This window comes from Procambarus clarkii, chromosome 23 (assembly GCF_040958095.1).
Source record: "Procambarus clarkii isolate CNS0578487 chromosome 23, FALCON_Pclarkii_2.0, whole genome shotgun sequence".
Classification (NCBI taxonomy): Eukaryota; Metazoa; Arthropoda; class Malacostraca; order Decapoda; family Cambaridae; genus Procambarus; species Procambarus clarkii.
In genome coordinates, this window is record NC_091172.1 from 33,408,501 (window position 1) to 33,430,085 (window position 21,585).

Genomic DNA, 21,585 nt, shown 5'->3' on the forward strand with positions numbered 1-21,585 from the left:
TCATGAATTTAACGAATTGTTTATTAACAAAATTTTGTTTACATATATAAATTAATATTATTATATATTAAAGTTCTATGTATAATTTTAAACCGTCCATAGACAAATTCCATTCCATCCAGCGGTCGACCCCAAAAACGCATTGATCAATTTTAACATGCTGTTCATCCACAATAGGAATTTTCTCAAATATAAATTAATATTGTTGTAACGTACAGTTATTTTAGTTGTTGGGTAGATTAGATACACAGTGTTTAGTGAGTTTCATATCAAATCAAATTAAATGTTTATTCAGGTAAAAGTATATACATAGAGGATTTGTTACTAACATAATGTTGGATTTATAGATAGAACTAGTACATACAATACCTAAAGCCACTAGTACGTATGGCGTTTTGGGAAAGGTGTTGGAAAAAAAAGACTTTCTGCGGTTGGAAGAAAATGCTCACTGAGTGGGGGACTTGTTTATTTTATAATAATAATAATAATTAATTATTTAAAACAAATAATTAATTAATAATAGTCATAATTAATGATTTAATAATTGATAAACCTTAATGAAGAAGCCTAGTAGCTCATTATAACTAATAAATAGATGATTAAAGAGGAATTAATTATGGTGACTAATAATGATTAGTGAATGACCATAAATTATTATACAGAAATAAAATTATTGGATAGCCGTTATAATGATTAAATCAAATACAATGAAGAGAGATCTCGTATTCTTGGCTTATCACTTTGGGGGTTCCGACGGAGCACCCACAAGGTAACACATTCATTGCAAGATGGAACAAGTGTCCCCAGCAAACTGCTTTAACGTCATCCCTTGGAGAGTAAAACCGGGGATGGCAGGGATACCCGGGAGGAGGGTGGGCGTTTTGTAGTGTAACAGGCGAGGCGGAGGCGAGCAAGCGGGCCCAGAATCCGCGTCTCGCATTTAAGTACCCTGCTCGGTGCGCGCGCGCGCTACTTAGTCGGTTAGTCTCCAACTCATGGTAATACATTTTCTTCTTCGCAGAATTTCACCGCTTTTGCTGAGAAAATCAGTGATTATTTCTGGCCCTTGGCCTAAAACGTAATAGTAATTGAGCTTAAAGTATAAATTGCGTTGAAACAAAAAAAATAAAAGATAAAAAAAGGGGGGAACATGGTAGAAAATAGCCAATATACAAGTTGGTCAACAAACAGCATTGTTTAAAAATAGTAAGACATGGGCTGACAGTTAGGGGTAAGAGGTACGTTACATTTAGTTAATTAGGTAGTACTTAGTTTTCATCTTATGATGATGGTAATAATAATAATAATAATAATAATAATAATAATAATAATAATAATAATAATAATAATAATAATAATAATAATTTAGGAACAGTACATACATAGTTGCAGAGTTACAGTACAAACATTCTGTTTGATTTAAAGATAAATATCTCAAACCAATTCTATTTGCTGACGACACAACATTCATTTACTCCAGTCCTGATCTGACCCCCTTGCTCTGAATGTCACAGTGAATACTGAGCTAAATAAAGTCCATCACTGGCTAACTGCCAACAAACTCACCCTCAATATTGACTAAACTTTCTATATTTTGTTTGGCAATAAATCCTCAAATCAAATAAATCTCCGGATTAACAATACCCAAATTTGTAACTGTAGCGAGTTAATCTTATACTCGCTCTGTAGCCAGTTAATCTTATACTCGCTCCATTATCTCATTATCTTAATAGCATAACTAATTACAGAAGCTACAATCCTTTCCCCAATTACAGGTAATACTCTTCTCACCTTGTTGGAGGAAGCTGAGGTGTAATCACCATATAAGCAACGATTTGATGAATAGAAGACAGTTCAATTTCCACAGTCAACAATGTAGCACTCGGTGTGTACAGTCCTAATCGACCCAAGACGCTACAGCTTCGACACAGAGCAGACAGCAGACTACGACTGCATCGAGCCGCCATGCTCTCGCTCCCCGAGTTCAGACACTCACAATTCTCAATCGAGCCGCCACGCTCTCCCACATAGAGCTCCACGACTCCGGCCTCACTCAGCTCTCTGCTCTGCACCAGGCTTCGCCTCAACGTCTACGACACTACTGTATCCAGGACTACTAAATAAATATGAAACTCACTAAACACTGTGTATATAATCAACCCAACAACATAACATAAACGTACGTTACATAACAAAGTAGATGGCAAATTCCTTAGCATTCTCATTGACCACAAGCTGAATTTCCAGGGACACATTCTAAATATATAAAAAAAAAGTTTCAAAAACTGTTGGCATTCTTTCTATGATCAGATATTATGTACCCCGCCCTGCCCTGGTGACGCTCTATTACTCCCTCATCTATCCATATCTCAACTATGGTATTTATGCTTGGGGTTCTACTACTCAAAATCATTTACGTCCTCTAATTATTCAATACAAAGCTGCTATTAGGATAATATCTAACTCTGGCCCCAGACATCACTCGGTACCCTTATTCAAATAAATAAATAAATAAATAAATGTTTATTCAGGTAGGTACATACATACAAGAGATTTTACAAAAATGAAAGATTTATAGATAGAGCTAGTACATACAATGCCTGAAGCCACTATTACGCAAAGTGTTTCGGGCAGGAAAAACATTAATAACTAAAGCTTAATACTAATTGAGTATAAAGAATAAAATGTGTTGAGAACAAATAAAAATAGAGATAAAAAAGGGGGGGAACATGGCTGAAAAAGCAGCACAAATACAATTAGGTCGACAAACAGCGTTGATAAAAAACAAAAAACAGACATGGGTTGACAATAAAGGGGTAAGGTATAGGTTACAGGGAATTTATTAGGTAGTGCTTCGTTTTTATCTTAAACTGGTTGAGAGAGGTACAGTCTTTAACATGGTTGGGAAGGTCATTCCACATTCTGGGTCCCTTGATTTGTAGAGCATTTCTAGTTTGATTAAGTCGTACTCTTGGAATATCAAAACGGTATTTGTTTCTGGTGTGGTGCTCATGGGTTCTGTTACAACCTTCAACGAAGCTTTTGAGGTCAGGATTGGCATTACAGTTCAGCGTTTTATAATTGATTTGACGCAGGCGGTAGAGGAGTTGCTGTCTTTTTCTAGTCAAGCATTTTTTTTTTTTTTTTTTTTTTTTTTTGAGATATATACAAGAGTTGTTACATTCTTGTACAGCCACTAGTACGCGTAGCGTTTCGGGCAAGTCCTTAATCCTATGGTCCCTGGAATACGATCCCCCGCCGCGAAGAATCTAAGTATGAGACCTTAGCCTATAGTGACATGGAAACTAATTCTGCAGAAACCTAAAGGTTAACTGGTACTAGAATTAAGGCCGAGTGCAAATGTGTAGTAATTATATAACACTAGGATATAACAGGCAGGACACAAAGAATAACTAATAAGTGAGAGACCACATAACACGTAATGTACCCGGCCAAGAGGCCGTAAAAGACCTAATGGATAAGGAGAAGGGGGTGTGACTACAAGTAGGGCTTACTAGCACCTAGACTGGGCAAAGTATTAGCTGCGGACAGCGGGACACTTGGGGACCGGCGCTGCACCCCCCTTCCCACATGCAGTGGGGAGACAATCGGGACAACTGTGCAAAGCATGACGGGGGTACAAAAGCAGCCGCTTGCAAAGGGGGGGAGGGTGGGGTTTTGCGAGGGCAGCGGCGAGGGCAGGCGGAGTGAGGCGGATCCCCATTGTGCGCCCGTATTTATACGGCCCCAAACTGCCCGCGCAACGCCGCGGGACGCGCTGCGCAATTGTTTCTTTCTCCCCCGCCAGAAACATCCCCGCTTGTGATGCAAGCAGTGACCATTTTTCATCCAAGTACACATTTTACTGTTGCGTTAAACAGAGGCTACAGTTAAGGAATTGCGCCCAGTAAATCCTCCCCGGCCAGGATACGAACCCATGACATAGCGCTCGCGGAACGCCAGGCGAGTGTCTTACCACTACACCACGGAGACTGTAAAATCATTCGATCGGTTATTGTGGCAGCGGGTCTCAGATATTCCTGAGAAGCTTGCCCAACCGTCCTTAAGATGGCAGAACGGGTCAAGAAATTAGGCAATGTCTTCAATACGGGAAAAGATCTATTGGGCGATATGCCCAAAAGTTTCTGGCGGTAGCGACCCGCGGGCCCCGTGTCGTAGTCAAGCACTCATTGATATGAGTGCTGATATGATATAGATTCCCTGTCGTTGGGATGCCGCTGTCCGGACAAGATGCGATTTCATGGACTGGGAAGCCAGCTTCAGGCGAATTTTCCGCTGGTTTTGTCCTGATGGACGGTCTGTCTAATTACCACAAGCTACCACAAGCTACATAAGCTTCACAAAGCTTCCTGGCAATACGTTAGTAATGAATAAATATAATATATTTACTCATTATAATGTTGGTGATGAATGTACAACACGAAAAAACATAATTTTAATCTGAAAAAGTATCTTTTTATAAAGAAATTAGACGAAAATAAAGAGCTGGTGACGCCAAATCAAGTCGACGATCCAAGCATCGGTTAGGCTAGGTTAGGTTAGGTTTGGTTTGGTTAAGTTAGGTTAGGTTAGGTCAGCCTAACCTAACATATCATATTTATTCATTACTAACGTATTACCAGGAAGCTTTATGAAGCTTGTGTAGCTTGTGGTAGCTTGTGGTAATTAGGCGGACCCCTGATGGATTCTTTTTGCTTACTCTGTAGGCAGCAATAATGTCTGTTTTGTTTAGAGCGAACTGCAATTCTTTTTTTAAGAGATCCTGAACTATTTCAATACACTTTTCACCTTCGCTTTCCACTGGAATATCATGGGACGACACAACTATAGAGTCAAGCAGTTTTTGCTGTTCTTGTTCATCCTGGGTGACGGAACGTTGGGCGGATAATGAACAGATACAAGCAGTCATTTTGCATTTGTATTAAACTTAGGCTGCCCGAAACACTATGTGTGCTAGTTGCTGTACAAGAATGCAAGAACTCTTGTATATATGAATAATTAAATAAAATAAACAAATAAAAAAATAAATAACAAAATTAGAAAAAATATTGTGCGGTCGTAATTTGTTTTGAAAGCAACACAGTTGTCTGGCGCCTATTTGAGCGCAGGGTTTGTTTACGTCTAGGCAACCTCCGATGTGTTCCCTGTGATGTGAGTAGCTTCTTGTCCATGATGTAACTTGCCTGTGATGTAAGTAACTTGCCTGTGATGTGAGTATCTTGCCTGTGATGTGAGTAGCTTGCCTGTGATGTGAGTAGCTTGCCTGTGATGTGAGTAGCTTGCCTGTGATGTGAGTAGCTTGCCTGTGATGTGAGTAGCTTGCCTGTGATGTGAGTAGCTTGCCTGTGATGTGAGTAGCTTGCCTGTGATGTGAGTAGCTTGCCTGTGATGTGAGTAGCTTGCCTGTGATGTGAGTAGCTTGCCTGTGATGTGAGTAACTTGACTGTGATGTGAGTAACTTGCCTGTGATGTGAGTAGCTTGCCTGTGATGTGAGTAGCTTGCCTGTGATGTGAGTAGCTTGCCTGTGATGTGAGTAGCTTGCCTGTGATGTGAGTAGCTTGCCTGTGATGTGAGTAGCTTGCCTGTGATGTGAGTAGCGGTAGCTTGCCTGTGATGTGAGTAGCTTGCCTGTGATGTGAGTAACTTGACTGTGATGTGAGTAACTTGCCTGTGATGTGAGTAGCTTGCCTGTGATGTGAGTAGCTTGCCTGTGATGTGAGTAGCTTGCCTGTGATGTGAGTAGCTTGCCTGTGATGTGAGTAGCTTGCCTGTGATGTGAGTAGCTTGCCTGTGATGTGAGTAGCTTGCCTGTGATGTGAGTAACTTGACTGTGATGTGAGTAACTTGCCTGTGATGTGAGTAGCTTGCCTGTGATGTGAGTAGCTTGCCTGCGATGTGAGTAGCTTGCCTGTGATGCGAGTAGCTTGCCTGTGATGTGAGTAACTTGACTGTGATGTGAGTAACTTGACTATGATGTGAGTAGCTTGCCTGTGATGTGAGTAACTTGCCTGTGATGTGAGTAGCTTGCCTGTGATGTGAGTAGCTTGCCTGTAATTACCTAAGTGTAATTACTTAAGTGTAGTTACAGGATGAGAGCTACGCTCGTGGTGTCCTGTCTTCCCAGCACTCTTTGTCATATAACGCTTTGAAACTACTGACGGTCTTGGCCTCCACCACCTTCTCACCTAACTTCTTCCAACCGTCTACCACTCTGTTTGCGAAAGTGAATTTTCTTATATTTCTTCGGCATCTGTGTTTAGCTAGTTTAAATCTATGACCTCTTGTTCTTAATGTTCCAGGTCTCAGGAAATCTTCCCTATCGATTTTATCAATTCCTGTTACTATTTTGTATGTAGTATTCATATCAGCCTCTTTTTCTTCTGTCTTCTAGTTTTGGCATATTTAATGCCTGTAACCTCTCCTCATAGCTCTTGCCCTTCAGTTCTGGGAGCCACTTAGTAGCATGTCTTTGCACCTTAGTTTGTTGATGTGCTTCTTATGATATGGGCACCACACAATCGCTGCATATTCTAGTTTTGGCCTAACAAAAGTCGTGAACAATTTCTTTAGTATATTGCCATCCATGTATTTAAAAGCAATTCTGAAGTTAGAAAGCTTGGCATAGGCTCCTCGCACAATATTCTTCATGTGGTCCTCATGGGATAGTTTTCTATCTAGAACCACCCCTAGATGTCTTTCTTTATCAGAATTCTTTAAAGATTTCTCACATAATATATAGGTTGTGTGGGGTCTATGTTCTCCTATTCCACATTCCATAACATGGCATTTATGCCTGTGATGCGAGTAGCTTGCCTGTGATGTGAGTAGCTTGCCTGTGATGTGAGTAGCTTGCCTGTGATGTGAGTAGCTTGCCTGTGATGTGAGTAGTTTGCCTGTGATTCGAGGATGTGGGCTGCTCCAAACAACAGCCTGGTGGACCAAACACTCACATGTCAAGCCTGGCCTTGGGCTGGGTTTGGGGAGTAGAAGAAGTCTCAGAACCCCATCAAGCAGGTGATGCGAGTAGCTTGCCTGTAATTACCTAATTACCTAAGTGTAGTTACAGGCTGAGAGCTATGCTCGTGGTGTCCCGTCTTCCCAGCACTCTTTGTCACATAACGCTGTGATGCGAGTAGCTTGCCTGTACTCATTATTTGTGCCTGCAGGATCAAGCCCTAGCTCTGACCTTGCTTTTTTAGCCACTGGTTGTCTAATGCAATGAGTCCTGACCTGTTCCCCTATCATCCTGTGCTTTAAAAATTGTGAATTGAGTTTGCCTCTACAACCTGCTCCTTTAGGTCATTCCATTTACTCATTACCCTTATGCTAAAGAAAACTTTTTAACATCTAACATCTCTGTGACATACTGTATCTGAGTCTCAAGCGTCCATCTGTGCTCCCTTGTTCTATTAGTATCCATTGTTAACATTTCCTCTTTTTCCACCTTGCCAGTTCCACTAAGTATTTTATACATTTGTATCGTGTTCCCTCTCTCCCTCCTCTTCCTCCAGCGTTGTCAGGTTTAGTTCCTTCAGTTGCTCTTCATACCTCATCCCTTGCAACTCAAGGGCGAGTCTCATTGCATATTTCTGCACCCTTTCAAGCTTCCTTATGTGTATTTTAGATGGGGGTTTCATGATGGGGCGGCATACTCTAAAACTAGCTTCACATAGGCCGTCTATATTGTGATCTAAAAGCCTCCTTATTTAAGTTCCTGAAGGGTATTCAGGTATTATGTTGTGGGGCCCTCTCAACCTCGTGGCCCCAACCCAGGGAACCAGGGGGTATTCTCCTGCACCATCGGTCTGTGTCAGGTTTGGTTAAAGGGAGTGTATCCTGTGGAGGGAGGAGTGTACTAGATGATCCTTAAGTGACTTTCCTCGTCTCTAGGCCAGCATTGGCGGTGATTGGGCAAACCTAGGCCAAGAAGGGTGGTCCCTATAGGTGTTTCTCAGATAGGTCCAGATGTCAGTTAGGGCATTATGGAGAGGGCTTGCTAGGCCGTTTACAGTCTCCGTGGTGTAGTGGTAAGACACTCGCCTGGCGTTCCGCGAGCGCTATGTCATGGGTTCGTATCCTGGCCGGGGAGGATTTACTGGGCACAATTCCTTAACTGTAGCCTCTGTTTAACGCAACAGTAAAATGTGTACTTGGATGAAAAAACGATTCTTCGCGGCAGGGGATCGTATTCCAGGGACCTGCCCGAAACGCTACTCGTACTAGTGGCTGTACAAGAATGTAACAACTCTTGTATATATCTTAAAAAAAAAAAAAAAAAAAAAAAATACAGCGATGGAAGGATCCATCTCGACTGAGGGTCTGGAAGGGCCTGTATGAGGAGCTCTGACCTCGTCTTCAGGTCTAGTTTGTTTTTAGCCGTTGCTATTACTCGTTCTGTGTATCTTCTGGCTGAGAACATATCCCAGAGGTCTAGAAGTTGAGTAGCAAGTGTGTCTTCAAGGCTGTTTATCCTCTTCAAACGTAGACCTAAGGAGTAGGGTGCAACAAACGCAACAAACACACCTCTAAAAGCAGAGGTGCAACAGGTACTCTGTCAAGAGAGAACTGGATAAGCACCTCCAAAGGATACCTGATCAACCAGGCTGTGACTCATACGTCAGGCTGCGAGCAGCCTGCATCTAACAGCCATGGTTGATCAGTCCAGCAACCAGGAGGCCTGGTCGACGACCTGGGCCGCGGGGACGCTGAGCCCCGGAAACACCTCGAGGTTACCTCAAGGTAAGGTAAGGTAGGGAGTTCTTCAAGGAGGAGGGGTGACTGGAGTCGTATCGTAGATACGTGTGCAGGTTCGTGGGCTTGTAGTAGGCCCTCTTCAAACGTAGACCTAAGGAGTGGGGTAGGGAGTTCTTCAAGGAGGAGGGGTGACTGGAGTCGTATCGTAGATACGTGTGCAGGTTCATGGGCTTGTAGTAGGCCCCCATGTGAAGGAGCCTGTCCTCACTGTCAATGAACACTGTCGTATCTAGGAAGTTTATCTCTGTTTTACTCTGCTCCAAGGTGAACTTCAGATTTTCGTGGGCTGTATTTGTCCAGGCGTAGAAGGACTGGAGGAGTGTGTCTGGTCCAGTCATTATACCGAAAATATCATCAATATAACGGAAGTACACTGTCTGGTTTATCTGGGCGGAGTGCTCGCTGGTGCTCAAAGGCCGTGTGAACAAAGATTTCCACTCTGGCCACACTACTTGATGCTCCAATTGCCGTCCCCTTACTTGTCTGTAGGGTGCTGAATCGAAGGATAGAATTGTATCCCTCATGACATGCAGAATCGCTTCCTCCAGGAGAGCCCTTGGTGGGGGCCTCCAAACTCTGTCAAATTTTGGTCTTTACTGGAGTCTGACTAATTTTCAGGGTCAAACTGGACTCTGGCTAATTTTCGTAGTTTATGGGTCTCTGTTAAATTTCGGTCTTTCAGTTGAACTCTTGTTTTATTTCGGTCTGCAACTGGTCTCTGACGAATTTTCGATCTCTATGGGACTGAATATTTTTGGGTATAAACTGGACTCTGATGAAAATTGGTCTGAAAATGGTCTCTGAATAATTTTTGGTCTTTTACAGGTGAAACAGCAGTAAATGGATATAAAACTAAAACTTACTGCTAAGATGTCTGTTTTCCTTAACAAAACTTCTATGAACATGTTCTCTGGAAATGGTCTTTTTTCTAAATTTCGGTCATAAACTCGTAAATAAACTTCTATGATAAAATGATCTCTGAAATATTTTCCTAAAACTGAACTGAAAAATTTTTAATTTTCCCTATAAGAACTTTTAACAATCTTCTATGAAATTATTTTTCTCATAAGAACTCTTAACAAACTTCTAAGATCGTTTTATCCGAAAATGGTCTTTGAAAAATGCACGATCTTGAAAACGAACAAAAATTGTATGTAGAGTTTACCTGGAATCCCCTTCAGTGTATCAGTGACTGGCCCAAAAAATCGCAATCACCGCTACGGGGTCTATTTTCCGGGCCCAAAAATCTCAATCACCGCTACGCTACCATCCCTTTCTCCGTTTCAGAAATGGGCAATGTATCTGCTTGTCTGTATATACAGTACATGCATCTATGCATGTTTCTAAAAATTAATTCTGCAGTACTGTATTAATTTTATATATTTTTGCCTGTGAGTATAATGTGTTCAATATTCATTTATTTATTTGCCAATTTTATTACATGTTCTATATTTCTGTTCTATTTAAAGAATTAAGTCATGCATTTTTATGCATTGTTTGATTTAATTAATATTCCTAGAAATCCATTAGTTAATTATTTTCCTTTGCAAATATTTATAATTGTAATTTTAATTGTTACAGATGTAAGAGTTAAGATGTCCAAGTTGGGTCGGCGTGGTGGCAAAAGCCGTGTACTTCGCCAACGAAGTATGGTTGATTTTTTTAATTCACCAGCAGTGTCCAAAAACATAGCCCCTGCCATTCCACAAGCTAAGAAGATTTCCAAGCCCATTGCTAAAGTGTTAGTTATCGTTGAGAGCTTTATTATTTATTTAAATTTTTGCTTGTTATATATCAAAATGGGTAGATTTTTTGTGTGATTATTTAACTGTACAGTATTTATAATTACCTAGTTTGGGTTGCATCAGTAGACCTATGCTTGTATTGTTCCATATTTATTTACTTTGTCCTGAGTATTTCTTAGTTTCCAGTGGTTTTGACACTACTGGATTTTCTGGGGGGAGCCCTTTGGCTCCCTGGAGCTATCCAGGCTGATATGCATCTCTTTATAATTTGGCCTCAGTCGACGTGGGTGGAGTTCTAGGCCTACCAGGGACCTCGAATCAGAATCTGGCCCCCCTCAGAGAGGCACGAGGGGCAATGGCCTATAGAAGTGTACAGTACATGTGGTTTGGAGCATTTTATATCTGCCATCGACTGGGACAGGCACCCAGAAAGGTAAGCGCCCCAAAACAAACCCCTATTTTGGTTAAAAACAATGAAAATAGACAAACGAGTGGACAGAGCTCCCCAAATGAAAATGAGCAAATGAGCATGTCATATGAGCCATGCTGCATGTCTGCGCAGCTCACCCCTCGCAGCTCACCCCTCCCCGGGAGGGGGAACGGGGAACCCCAAACCCCAGCACCGGTGAGCCACACCCTAGTTCTTTGGATGATGCTATACGGCATGGTCGTATTGCTCCAGCTCCAGACTCTTGTGTTGTGCTGTACTTTTGTTCAGTGCTGCTCTTATGGTGGTGTGCGAGCTGGAAGTATTATTCACAGGTACTTGGGCTGCATGTGCTTAGGGTCACCTTCCCTGAGTGCCCTGTAAGTACTGCCCTTGGAGCTTGGGGTTATCTTCCACAAGTCACCTTGGGTCTACCTCTGTTGGTCTTTTGCTGCTCGGTGATTGACTGCCTCGAATATTTTGGGTGATTTCCACCCTTGTCTACTTTGGGGTAAGTGGTAGTTTTGCACTGGTAAGGGTGCAGGGGTACTGCGCAGCTAGTTTCTGAGTGTCTGAAGACTTCAGGGTCGGGGCAGGGTTTAGAGGTTTCTGAGACTCAGGGCGGTTTCGGGGGTTGCCCCTTCCAGGATGGCGATGGAGGCATTCGAGTCGTTCCTCCAGCCATAGCACCGGGGTCTGACCAATGGGCCCCCCTTCTCTTCCTGCTTTTCCAGCTGCCCTGGTTTTTTCTTGTGATGCCGGGGCGTTGGAGGATGACTCGGCCCCGGGGCCTGATGTGGAGGTTCCTGGGGTTGGGGAGGAGTTGACTTGGGGGCCTTGGGCCCTGTTGGACCCCACCTGGGTTTTCCAACCCTCTGAGCAACCCTCTTTCGGTTACAAGGAGTGGGGTTATCCTTCCCCCCCCCCCTGCATACGAGTTAGTTTGGACGTCGGCCCCTCCCCGGTTACGGTTCTATGTCCCTTCGGGTCTGTCGGTTCCGTCCTTCCTGTGGATAATTTTAACTGCTTTCTCAACCTTTTTATTTTGGACATGTATTCTTCTACATCATGTCACAATCATGTTCAAATCGTATTGGGATCCCTGCACGACCATTGGTCACGGATGCCAATGGGCCCATATGAGCCTCCGTGATTTTGTGCTCGAGTCTCACGGTTCTCGAAGGTTCATGAAAATCTTCGATACTTACAATATTATTGGAACGTCTGTCGACTTCCGGCGAGGCTTACCTCCAGTCTTTTATCGGACTTGTTGGTCCTCTTACGTCCTACTTGTCATCTTTCGATCTTTTATCTCATTATTTTGTAATCACATCTTCTCTCCGTACTTTATCTCGACATTACTATTAATCATTAATAAACCTTGTGGGCATCCTCCCCAAAAGAGGGGCGGTGCAGCTCGGACCTCAGACACATGGGCCAAGGGTGCTCGTTTTGTTTATGGATGGTGTAAACATGTGTTGGTGTTCTGCGTCCTTTATCACGGGTTGTATACCGCTCTTGCTCATCTTATCTCTCCAGTCATAGCCCCCCAGATACTGGGGAGAGCTCTGGATTTTATATGAGAAAAACACTTAGTTATTTTCTCTGCTTATGGGTGTGGGGTGGCTCGGAGTGGCGCTGCCTCCACCTCTACACTACACCACATCTTCTCTTACTGTGCACGCAACTTTGGACATAATCCACTAGCGATGCTCCCAGAATATTGCACGGCTCAGCTGTGTCATGACACAATAGTATCTACGCTCTACAGGAGAGATTATACGGTCCAGCGACACTGTCAGCCAGGCGCTGGTTCTCGATTTTTGGATGAGTGTTGGGTATTGTTTGTAATGCTATCTGGACACTCATTTATTGATTCAGTCAATGCTATCTGGACGCTCATTCATTGAAGGTCGTTCAGTGCCTGGCTTCACCCTTATATATACATTGGAGTGTCTGTATATATACTTGATCGTGTATTTTCCATTACTACTTACTTCCTAAGTCTTGTTAGCTCGTCATCTTGATTATACTCTTGTCCCGAGCTACCGGTGCTTGGACTATATTTAGGGTCTTTTCATTATATGGAAATATGTTTCCATATTTCCTATCTTTATACTACACATTGTTGTGTATCTTCGTATGTACTTATTGGCTATCCTAGTGTTAGTGCTAGATTGGACTGTGTTCATGCTCATTTCCCTTAGATTGGACAGCCCCAGTGTTCAGTTATAGTACTGAGTTCTTTCATCTTCTTGTATGTCCCTACCAGCTTCTGTGTTGCAGTGTCTGCTGGTGGATGTAGAATTCCAATCCCCTACTCCTGCCCCTTCAGTTCCTTTTCGTTGGGACAGGGGGCGCTAGGATTCCGGCCCTGGCTACGGCCTTTTCTTTTGTTCCTTTTCTGGACAGTACATTTTTTATTTAGTGTGGTACATGTTCTGGGAAGCTCCCCTCGTCTATTACTCAGTGACGCGTACATCGTTCTGCCCTGCTGGAGCTGGTTGCGCTGCTCCTGTTGGTTGTGGTGTCGCTGTTTTTCGTTTCATGTCTCGTGTGTCGGCTCGTGGTGTTCGCTTCCTCGTTGGCCTCTGCCTGGGCCCTCTCTCTTAGGTTTTCGTCACCATTTTGTTCTTGCTGTTTGTGGAGTCTGCGGTTCGGCTCTTTCTACATGCCGCTTCTTCTCGTTGTCATCCGTTATTGGCCTTGTTGGTCATTTATGGGTCCCGGGAAAGTTCCTCTAGGATGGGGCGTGTCGCCTGGGTTAGTTCTTCCCGGTTCGCTGGGTTGGTTCTTCCCGGCTCGCTGGGTTTGGGTTCCTGGTTCCATGGTGGATGTTCCTTCTGGTTCCTTGCCAGCCTTGGTTTCAAGCGCTGCTTGCTCAGTGTACGAACCCAGGGGTTTTCCCACGGCTCCACCTCTTTCATGTGATCGGTCCGGTTCATAACGTGACTGGTTCGGTCTTCTCCTCGAGTCTTCATTCTGGTAATTTTGACTCGAATCTGTCGCCATCTGTTGGTGATCAGGTGACTTCGTTGCTGGTGTCCCATCTGCATGCTTCGTCTTGGCAGCGGCATGGGGTTTTCCTGGCGGTCCTTCCTTTTCTTTTTGTCTCTTCGTAGGTATCCTGTGCTTTTTGTTGATGTGGCTTTGTCCTTCTCTCGTGGAGGTTTGGAACCGTCATCTTGACACATACTGTTGCCTTGTCTCGTGCGGCGCTGGCAGAGCCGCTACGGATTGCTTTCAGTTTTGATGTTTCTTCTGCACCATTTCGCGGGCTGTCTCGGACATTGTTCGCCTCCGGTCTGCTCATGCACTGCCTGAGCTGTCCTGTTCTATGGACAGGGTGCTCTTGTTTCTGTCTTCGCCTCGGTTTGTTGTGGTCTCTTCGGTTCAGGATTGTTTTTCCAAAGCTCTTTTCTTGTTGGCATTGGCCTCTATGGGTCGTGTTGGGGAGCTTCATACTCTCTTCCGGCGCAGGGGTTTCTGCTCTTTTGGTCGTGGTGATAGGTTTGTTCGTTTGCAGCAGTCTTTCTTTTTTGGCGAAGAATGAGATGACTGCTTTCTGGAGGGGTCCTTGGGTTGCTGATGTTTGGTTGGTCATGCTGGTGGTGCATCATGTGTTGTGTCTGGTTGTGGCCCTTCGCCGTTCTTATCACGCCATGACCTCTGTGGCCGTTGACGTGCTTTGGGTTGATTCAGTTTCCCTTCTTCCCTGTTCATTGGGTTCAGGGCTTCTCAGGTCGTCCACAGGGTTCTTTGATCTTGCCAGCAAGCGATCTCTTCTCGTGCCCATGATGTTTGTAAGTTTGCTGCGCTTGCTGCCGTCTTCAGTAACATGTTATGGGCTGACATTCGGGCACGGTTTTTGGCGGTCGAACAGGGTCCTGGCTGCACGCTACATTGTGAATGTTCCTGGGCCTAGCCGTGCCTGTGTCGCTTTTGGCTGGCGGTTGCAGCCTGTTGTCTCGACTTAGAGTTGAGATATGAGCACCGACTGCCTCCTGGGTGAGTCCCTTTCATTTTCGTCTTTGGTGAAGTAGCTCCGGGGAGCCGAAGGAGCCCCCCCCTTCCCCCTGGAAAACCAGCATTGAATGTAATGAAATGCCATTTTCTGGGTGAGTACCAGAGGCTCTCCGGTAACCCTCCCTGTGGTCGACGGTTTTTCGCTTATTGTGATATTCAGCCTCAGAACTGAGGTGTGACTCGCTGGTGCGGGGGTCTGGGGCTCCCCCCTTTCCCCTCCCGGGGAGGGTGGGAGCTGCGCAGACATGCTGTGTGGCTTGTGTGACGTTATGCTCGTTTGCTCATTTTCATTTGGGGGGTTCTGTCCACTCGTTTATCTATTTTTGTCATTTTGTCAGAATAGGGGTTTTGTTTTTTTGTTTTTGTATCTTTTTGAGTGCCTGTCCCGGTCGATGGTAGATATAGAATGCTTCAAATCACATGTGCATTTTTATAGTCCATTGCTCCTCGTGCCTCTCTGAGGGGGCCAGGTTCTGGCTCGAGGTCCTCGGTAGGTCTAGAACTCCACCCGCATCGACTAATGCCAAATTCTAAAGAGATGCATATAAGCCTTGATAGCTCCGGGGAGCCTCCGGGACTCACCCAGAAAATGGCATTTCATTACATTCAACGCTGGTTTTACTGCCATCATTTGGAGTCCATTTCAACTACAGTGTCTACAGCTCTGTGAAGTGTGTGCTTGTCTTCTTGTCTGTCTTTGTAGATGTATTTTAAAGAGTGTGTAAGTACAATTATCTAAGAGTAGTAACAAGATGAGAGCTACACTCATAGTGTCCCAACTTCCAAGTACAGTACTCTGTCATATGCTATCTTAAAACAACTGGCTGCTGCATCGCTGCGGTCTGTTGGTGTAGAGTTGGCCTCTGGGTAATTTGACAGTTAGTAGAGCAGTTGTGCGGGAGCCTGAACTTTGCCTGCATAGTTTTTCTCTAGGCAAGGTGTGCCTTTGGCAGCTGTTCTTGTGTCTGGTTCAGTCACTTTGGCTGCCACCGTAATCGTTGGCTGTGGATCCCATTGGCCCTCTCCCGGCTGCTGTGCCACCAGCTTCATCTGTAGAATTTTTTTTTGGCTCAGTTCCCTGGCACCTTCCTCTGCGCTCTCTAGATGTCTTCACGAACACCTTGGCTCTGGGTCATTTGTGACCAGCACTAACCAGGCTAGCCAAGGTCATTGGTGTCATCCCTGTTGTTGGGCTCACAGTACGGTTCGGGGGTTTGAGGCCGCGTGGATCCTATGCAGTGGAATCCATTGCAGAAGATTGGGAATCCTTCAGACTCCATGCCCTGGCTCCATTCGGACCGTTTTTTCAGTGTCTCGCATTCTCCATTATGACATGAAGGTCCTTTGAAAAGATTTATGTTGCCCCAAAGAGTTAGTACTGACCAAACCTGGCTGTGTGTGATTCAAGCATTGGGCATTGTGATACACCTCAGAAAAAATTTGTATAGTAACATTAGAAATTAAGTAATTACCTGTAATTTAAAAAGTGATGGCTATTATTATCACCGCACATGTATTGTCTGTACTGTACTTTGGTACTTGCAAGCTTTTGTTATCTTTTAATAATTGCCTTACAGATCTCCTCAGACTGTTAATGTGGTGCCAATACCTGCAGCTTCCACTAACTTTATTCTCACTGATGATGATTTGGATGATTTTTGTGATTTTGAGTTGGATACCTCCTTTGGTAAAGGTAATTTTGTTTGTTTTTTATTTATTACTTTATTGGTATTATTTTATTGTACAAAATTTTATTTTATTATAATTATTTTATTATAATTATTTTATTATAATTACTTTTTATTATAAGTATTTTATATTACAATTCTAATAGTTATATTTATTTATTCACCTAAATTTCTAATTACAATATTTAATATTCAATAGAACATAGCTTTTTATGCTTAGATGAGAACAAAATTTCTAGCAAGGTCATTTTTATACAATTAGCAAAGATCATAGACCAGTTATACATAATTACATATTGTATTGGGCAACTGATGAATGGGCAGAAATGAGTCTTAATTGATAATGCACTTGTGGAAAGAAACATGTTGAAGTATGTTTGTGATTAAAAAAACATCAAGAGGAGCATGTAGAGATTAGTTTGATGTCCATTGTCCATCCACTTGAACTGGTTGGTAAAGTGAAGGTCTCATGTCTTACTCCTTGTGCCTCTCTGAGGGGGCCAAGTTCTGGCTCGTGGTCCCCAGTAGGCAAGAACTCCTAGCACTTTGATGCCAGAAAGTTATACATATCCATTCAGTCTGGATAGCTCTGGGGAGCCTCCGGGACTCACCCAGAAAATGGCATTTCATTACATTCAACGCTGGTTTTTTGTTGAATAAAATCCTTTGACTTCCTTCATTAACTTTTTGCCCACATGTGTATAACTTTAAGCTTAACAAATTGTCTCCTTCAGTTCTTTTATAAGGTCAGTTTGCATGAGCATGATTTGTTTGTGTTGTCTGCCTTCTCTCCAGAATTTTGTAATGCTTTGTGTTGATTGCACCCGTCAGCTAACTGTACTGTATCAGCTTGTGCCTGATGCAGCCATTTGTCATATGTACTTGTCATTAAGTGTGTATAATATCTTGTTGTGAGAGTAAAATGAAGTTGTCTTTAAATATTCTAGGAAAACCTGAAGAAAATCGAACAACCAAAGAATCTGAAGATGATGAAATGAATCATAAGCTAAGAAAGAGGACGAACAGAATTATCATTAGTTCCGATGATGAAACTGACATTGAGAACAGCATAGAAGAATATTCACCCATGAAGAAGGATGATGTTGCAGCTCCAGTGACAAAATTAGAGGTAAAATTGATAGTTATTTCTGTTAAATGTTCTTGTGCATCTTATTCTTTCATTGAATGAGAATTTCAAGTCCCTATTTGACAAAGTAATTTGCAAGACTCGGAAGTGAAGGACAAAAGTCCTGAAGAATGTAAGATAATTATAGACAAGCAATCTGAAGCTTACAAATAGCACTTGCTTGAGGAAAATTAAAAAAGGTGTTTAACCATTCTTGAACTAGCTGGCCCTTTCTGTAGTTACTGTTAAATAAACACCTTGTTTAGTGAGCAACTTTTCAAATATACTGTAGTACTGTACTCTTATTTCTGTGTCCTTGTGCCACACACATTGGATCACTTGTGCCAGGAGCCTATGCTACACTTTCTAACTTTACAATTGCTTTTAAATACATGGATGGAGAAATGCTAAAAAATTGTTCATGACTTTTGTTATACCAAAGCTGGAATATGCAACAGTTGTATGGTGCCCATATCTTAAGAAGCACATTAACAAACTGGAAAAGGTGCAAAGACATGCCACTAAGTGGCTCCCAGAATTGAAGGACAAGAGCTACGAGGCGAGGTTAGAGGCATTAAATTTTCAAAAACTAGAAGCTAGAAGAAAAAGAGACGATATGATCATTACGTATAAAATAGTAACAGGAATCGATAAAGTTTTTGAGCTAGACTGTAATAGGGAAGAATTTTTGAGACCTGGAACTCCAAGAACAAGAGGTCATAGATTTAAACTAACAAAACAAAGTTGCCAGAGAAATATAAGAAAAATTCACTTTTGTAAACAGTGGTAAACGGTTGGAACAAGTTAGGTGAGGTGGTGGAGGCCAAGACTGTCATTAATTTCAAAACGTTATATGACAGAGTGCTGAGAAGACGGGACACCACGAGCATAGCTTTCATCCTGTAACTACATTTAGGTAATTACACATGACGGCAGGCTCAATAACTGGCTCTTGACGGAACAAGAACCCAAAAATCTGACTGCCAAGACTACAGTCAACCACCTAAGACCCTTGTGAATAATATCAAACCAGGACATATCAGCAAAGAACGGCCGAGAGGGTGGCTAGTGTGCAAGCATCATGGGCACTAGTGCAAACCGCAGATCGGAGGGACAGAAGAACAATGGCAGACAACCTGAGAAAGGTGAGCCTTGGAACAGGAAATCAAATAGACTAGAGGAACCCCCAAGGCATCCACAAATGCTAAAGCAAAAGCATGAAGACAGCTATGAAGAGTAGCCACAAAAGACAAAACAAGATGTACAGGTTGGGGAGCTTCGTGCTCTCCTCCGGCGCCGAGGTTTCTGCTCTTTCGGTCTTGGTGGTCGTTATGTTTGCTTGCAGCTGTCTCCTTCTTTGCTGGTGAAGAATGAGGCGGCTGCGTTCCGGAGGGAGCCGTGGGTTGTTGATGCTTGGTTGGTCAGCCCGGGGGTGTATCATGTGTTGTGTCCGGTTGCGACTCTCCACCGTTATTTGCGCGCCACGGCTTCTGTTGCCGGGGATGCGCTCTGGGTTGATCTGGTTTCCCTTCTTCCCTGTTTCCGGGCTCGGGTCTTTCAGGTTGTCAGGAGGGTTATTAAGTGTAGCCAGCCTGTGGTTTTCCCCGGGCCCACGACGTTCGTAAATTTGCTGCTTTGGCGGCTGTCTTTGGCAACATGTCTTGGGTGGACATTCGGTCCCGGGGTTTTTGGAGATCGAATCAGGGTCCTTGCTGCTCACTGCCTGGTGAATGTTCCTGGGCCTAGTCAGGCCTGCGTTGCTTTGGGTCGGCGGTTGCAGCCAGTTGTCTCGTTTCGCGTTGAGGAGTGAGGATGGACCGCCGCCCAGGTAAGTCCCTGTTTTTCCTTATCTTTGGGTAGTTAGCTCTGTGAAGCCAATGGGGCTTCCCCCAGAAAACCAGCATTGAATGTAATGAAACGCCATTGTCTGGGTGAGTCCTGGAGGCTCCCTGGCATCCTTCCCTCCCTCCCTCCGGTCGGCGGTGTTTTCGTGTTTTTGACATCCAGCCTAAGAACTAATGGTTGGGTCTGGGGCTCCCCCCTTCCCCCTCCCGGGAGGGGGGAGCCTGTCTGCACAACGAGGGGTTGCGCAGACAGCGGCGTGGCGACATGATGACGTCATGCTTGTTTGCTAGTTTTCGTTTAGGAAGTTCTGTCCACCTGTTCGGTCTTTGGTCGCAATAGTTTACCAGAATAGGGGTTTGTTTTCGGGTGCCTACCTTTCTGTGGTGCCTATCCTGGTCGATGGCAGACATAGAATGCTCCCAATCATAAAGGGGGTCTATAGGCCATTGTTCCTCGTGGCTCTCTAAAGGGGGCCAGGGTCTGGCTCGTGGTCCCCGGTAGGCAAGAACTCTATGCATTGACTGATGCCAGAAAGTTATACATATCCATTGAGCCTGGACAGCTCCGGGGAGCCTCCTAGACTCACCCATAAAATAGCGTTCATTGCATTCAACACTTTTTTTTTCAGGGATATTTCTGCGCAGCCCCTAAGCCTCTGGGTGGCCCACTAAGTGTTGCTTGTTTCTGATTTACTTGGGCGGAGTATGGGTATTTATGACTCGTATGGTCACTTCAGTAAGATTTTGCCCCATGTGTTTAACAACTTCTTCTGCTCTGTTGAATCTAAGTTGAAATCTTAATGGGTTTGTAACTGTGCACTGTGTTAGAAAAGTTCCAGTGGTCTGTTGTGGTTGTAACTGTGCACTGTGTTAGATAATGTTCCAGTGGTTTGTCGGGCATTTCTCCACAGTGCTGATATTTCAGGCAACAGAACTGACTTGGAATGGCCGGAGCTCCCATTCCCCTGGTGGCAGTGAATTGGTACTAATGAGTTAGAGATAGTTCAGAGAGCTTTGATTATTAGTTTAAGTTATTTGGGGAGCTTGGTTGGCAATTTTCAAGGCTTCAGTTCTTTTGAACCCGCCAGTGATTTATAATGCTTTGTTGATTCTCAGGACGCTTTCCTGGTAAGGGTGGCAAAGTGTAATTTGCTCTCTGTGTCTCTGTGAGGGGTCCAGGGTCTAGCTTTGGTCTCCAGTAGGCCAAATAGAATTCAGTGACTGATGGGACCTTGTAGTTGAGAACAATCTTGGTGAGATAGCTTGAGGAGACCACAAGGGGCTTCCCAGAAACCCATACTAGATGTACTAAACTGCCTTACTGGAGGATGGGTTGTAATTATGCATTTCTGTTGTATTAAAATCTGTTCTCAGATTTCTGTCTTTGTTTTTCAGACTAGCATGAAGTCCGAAGTAAAAAGTACTCTTAGTCAAGAAAATGAAAATATTTTCGAAGATGTGGGGAAGTCAGCAGACAGAGTTAAAGGAAGTTTTAATGAGAAGACAGTTGAAGCAAAAATTGAAGATTCGGACTGTATCTTTGATAAAGCTATTGTCACTGGGACAAAAATCTCCAAGTTAAAAACTCCCCGCAAATTGATCACAGATGAACAGTGTGTCACACAGTCACACGACTTTTTTGAGTCTTTGGAGCAAGAGGTATTTTTCTGAATTGTAACGTATAAATTTTATAATGATTAATACGTTAATAATGGAGTACATAACCTTTGTTTATGCTAGACTGAAATTTCAGCGTGGCACAAACAATAACTACAATAATAGTCAGGCACATTCCACCACCACCTGCCAAACATGTTTCACATTATTGCAGTCTGTACGTGCTCATTACACCTATCCTGTACACTCTACACTATGAATTTATTATACAGTATTATCTTTGTCATTACAGCATCCTACAATCATTGCAGCCTTTGTACGCAATATACCATGCAA

General features: G+C 43.5%; 1 protein-coding gene across 7 annotated transcripts in view; it reads left to right on the forward strand.

Annotated features, from left to right (window-relative positions):
* The first annotated feature begins 5,038 nt into the window (after positions 1-5,038).
* Positions 5,039-21,585, forward strand: part of LOC123763900 (recQ-like DNA helicase BLM) — a 134,690-nt gene continuing 118,143 nt past the window's right edge. For 4 of the 7 annotated variants that reach the window (XM_069330137.1, XM_069330141.1, XM_069330140.1 and 1 more), the window contains exons 1-5: positions 5,039-5,172; positions 10,358-10,517; positions 16,552-16,667; positions 17,610-17,791; positions 21,028-21,291. In XM_069330137.1, the coding sequence (XP_069186238.1) occupies positions 10,372-10,517; positions 16,552-16,667; positions 17,610-17,791; positions 21,028-21,291 (708 nt within the window). In that variant the 5' untranslated portion in view covers positions 5,039-5,172; positions 10,358-10,371. Of the gene's footprint in view, positions 5,212-10,060; positions 10,168-10,357; positions 10,518-16,551; positions 16,668-17,609; positions 17,792-21,027; positions 21,292-21,585 lie in introns of those variants that run through there. The other 3 variants (XM_069330138.1, XM_069330139.1, XM_069330143.1) reach the window with 3 other exon arrangements.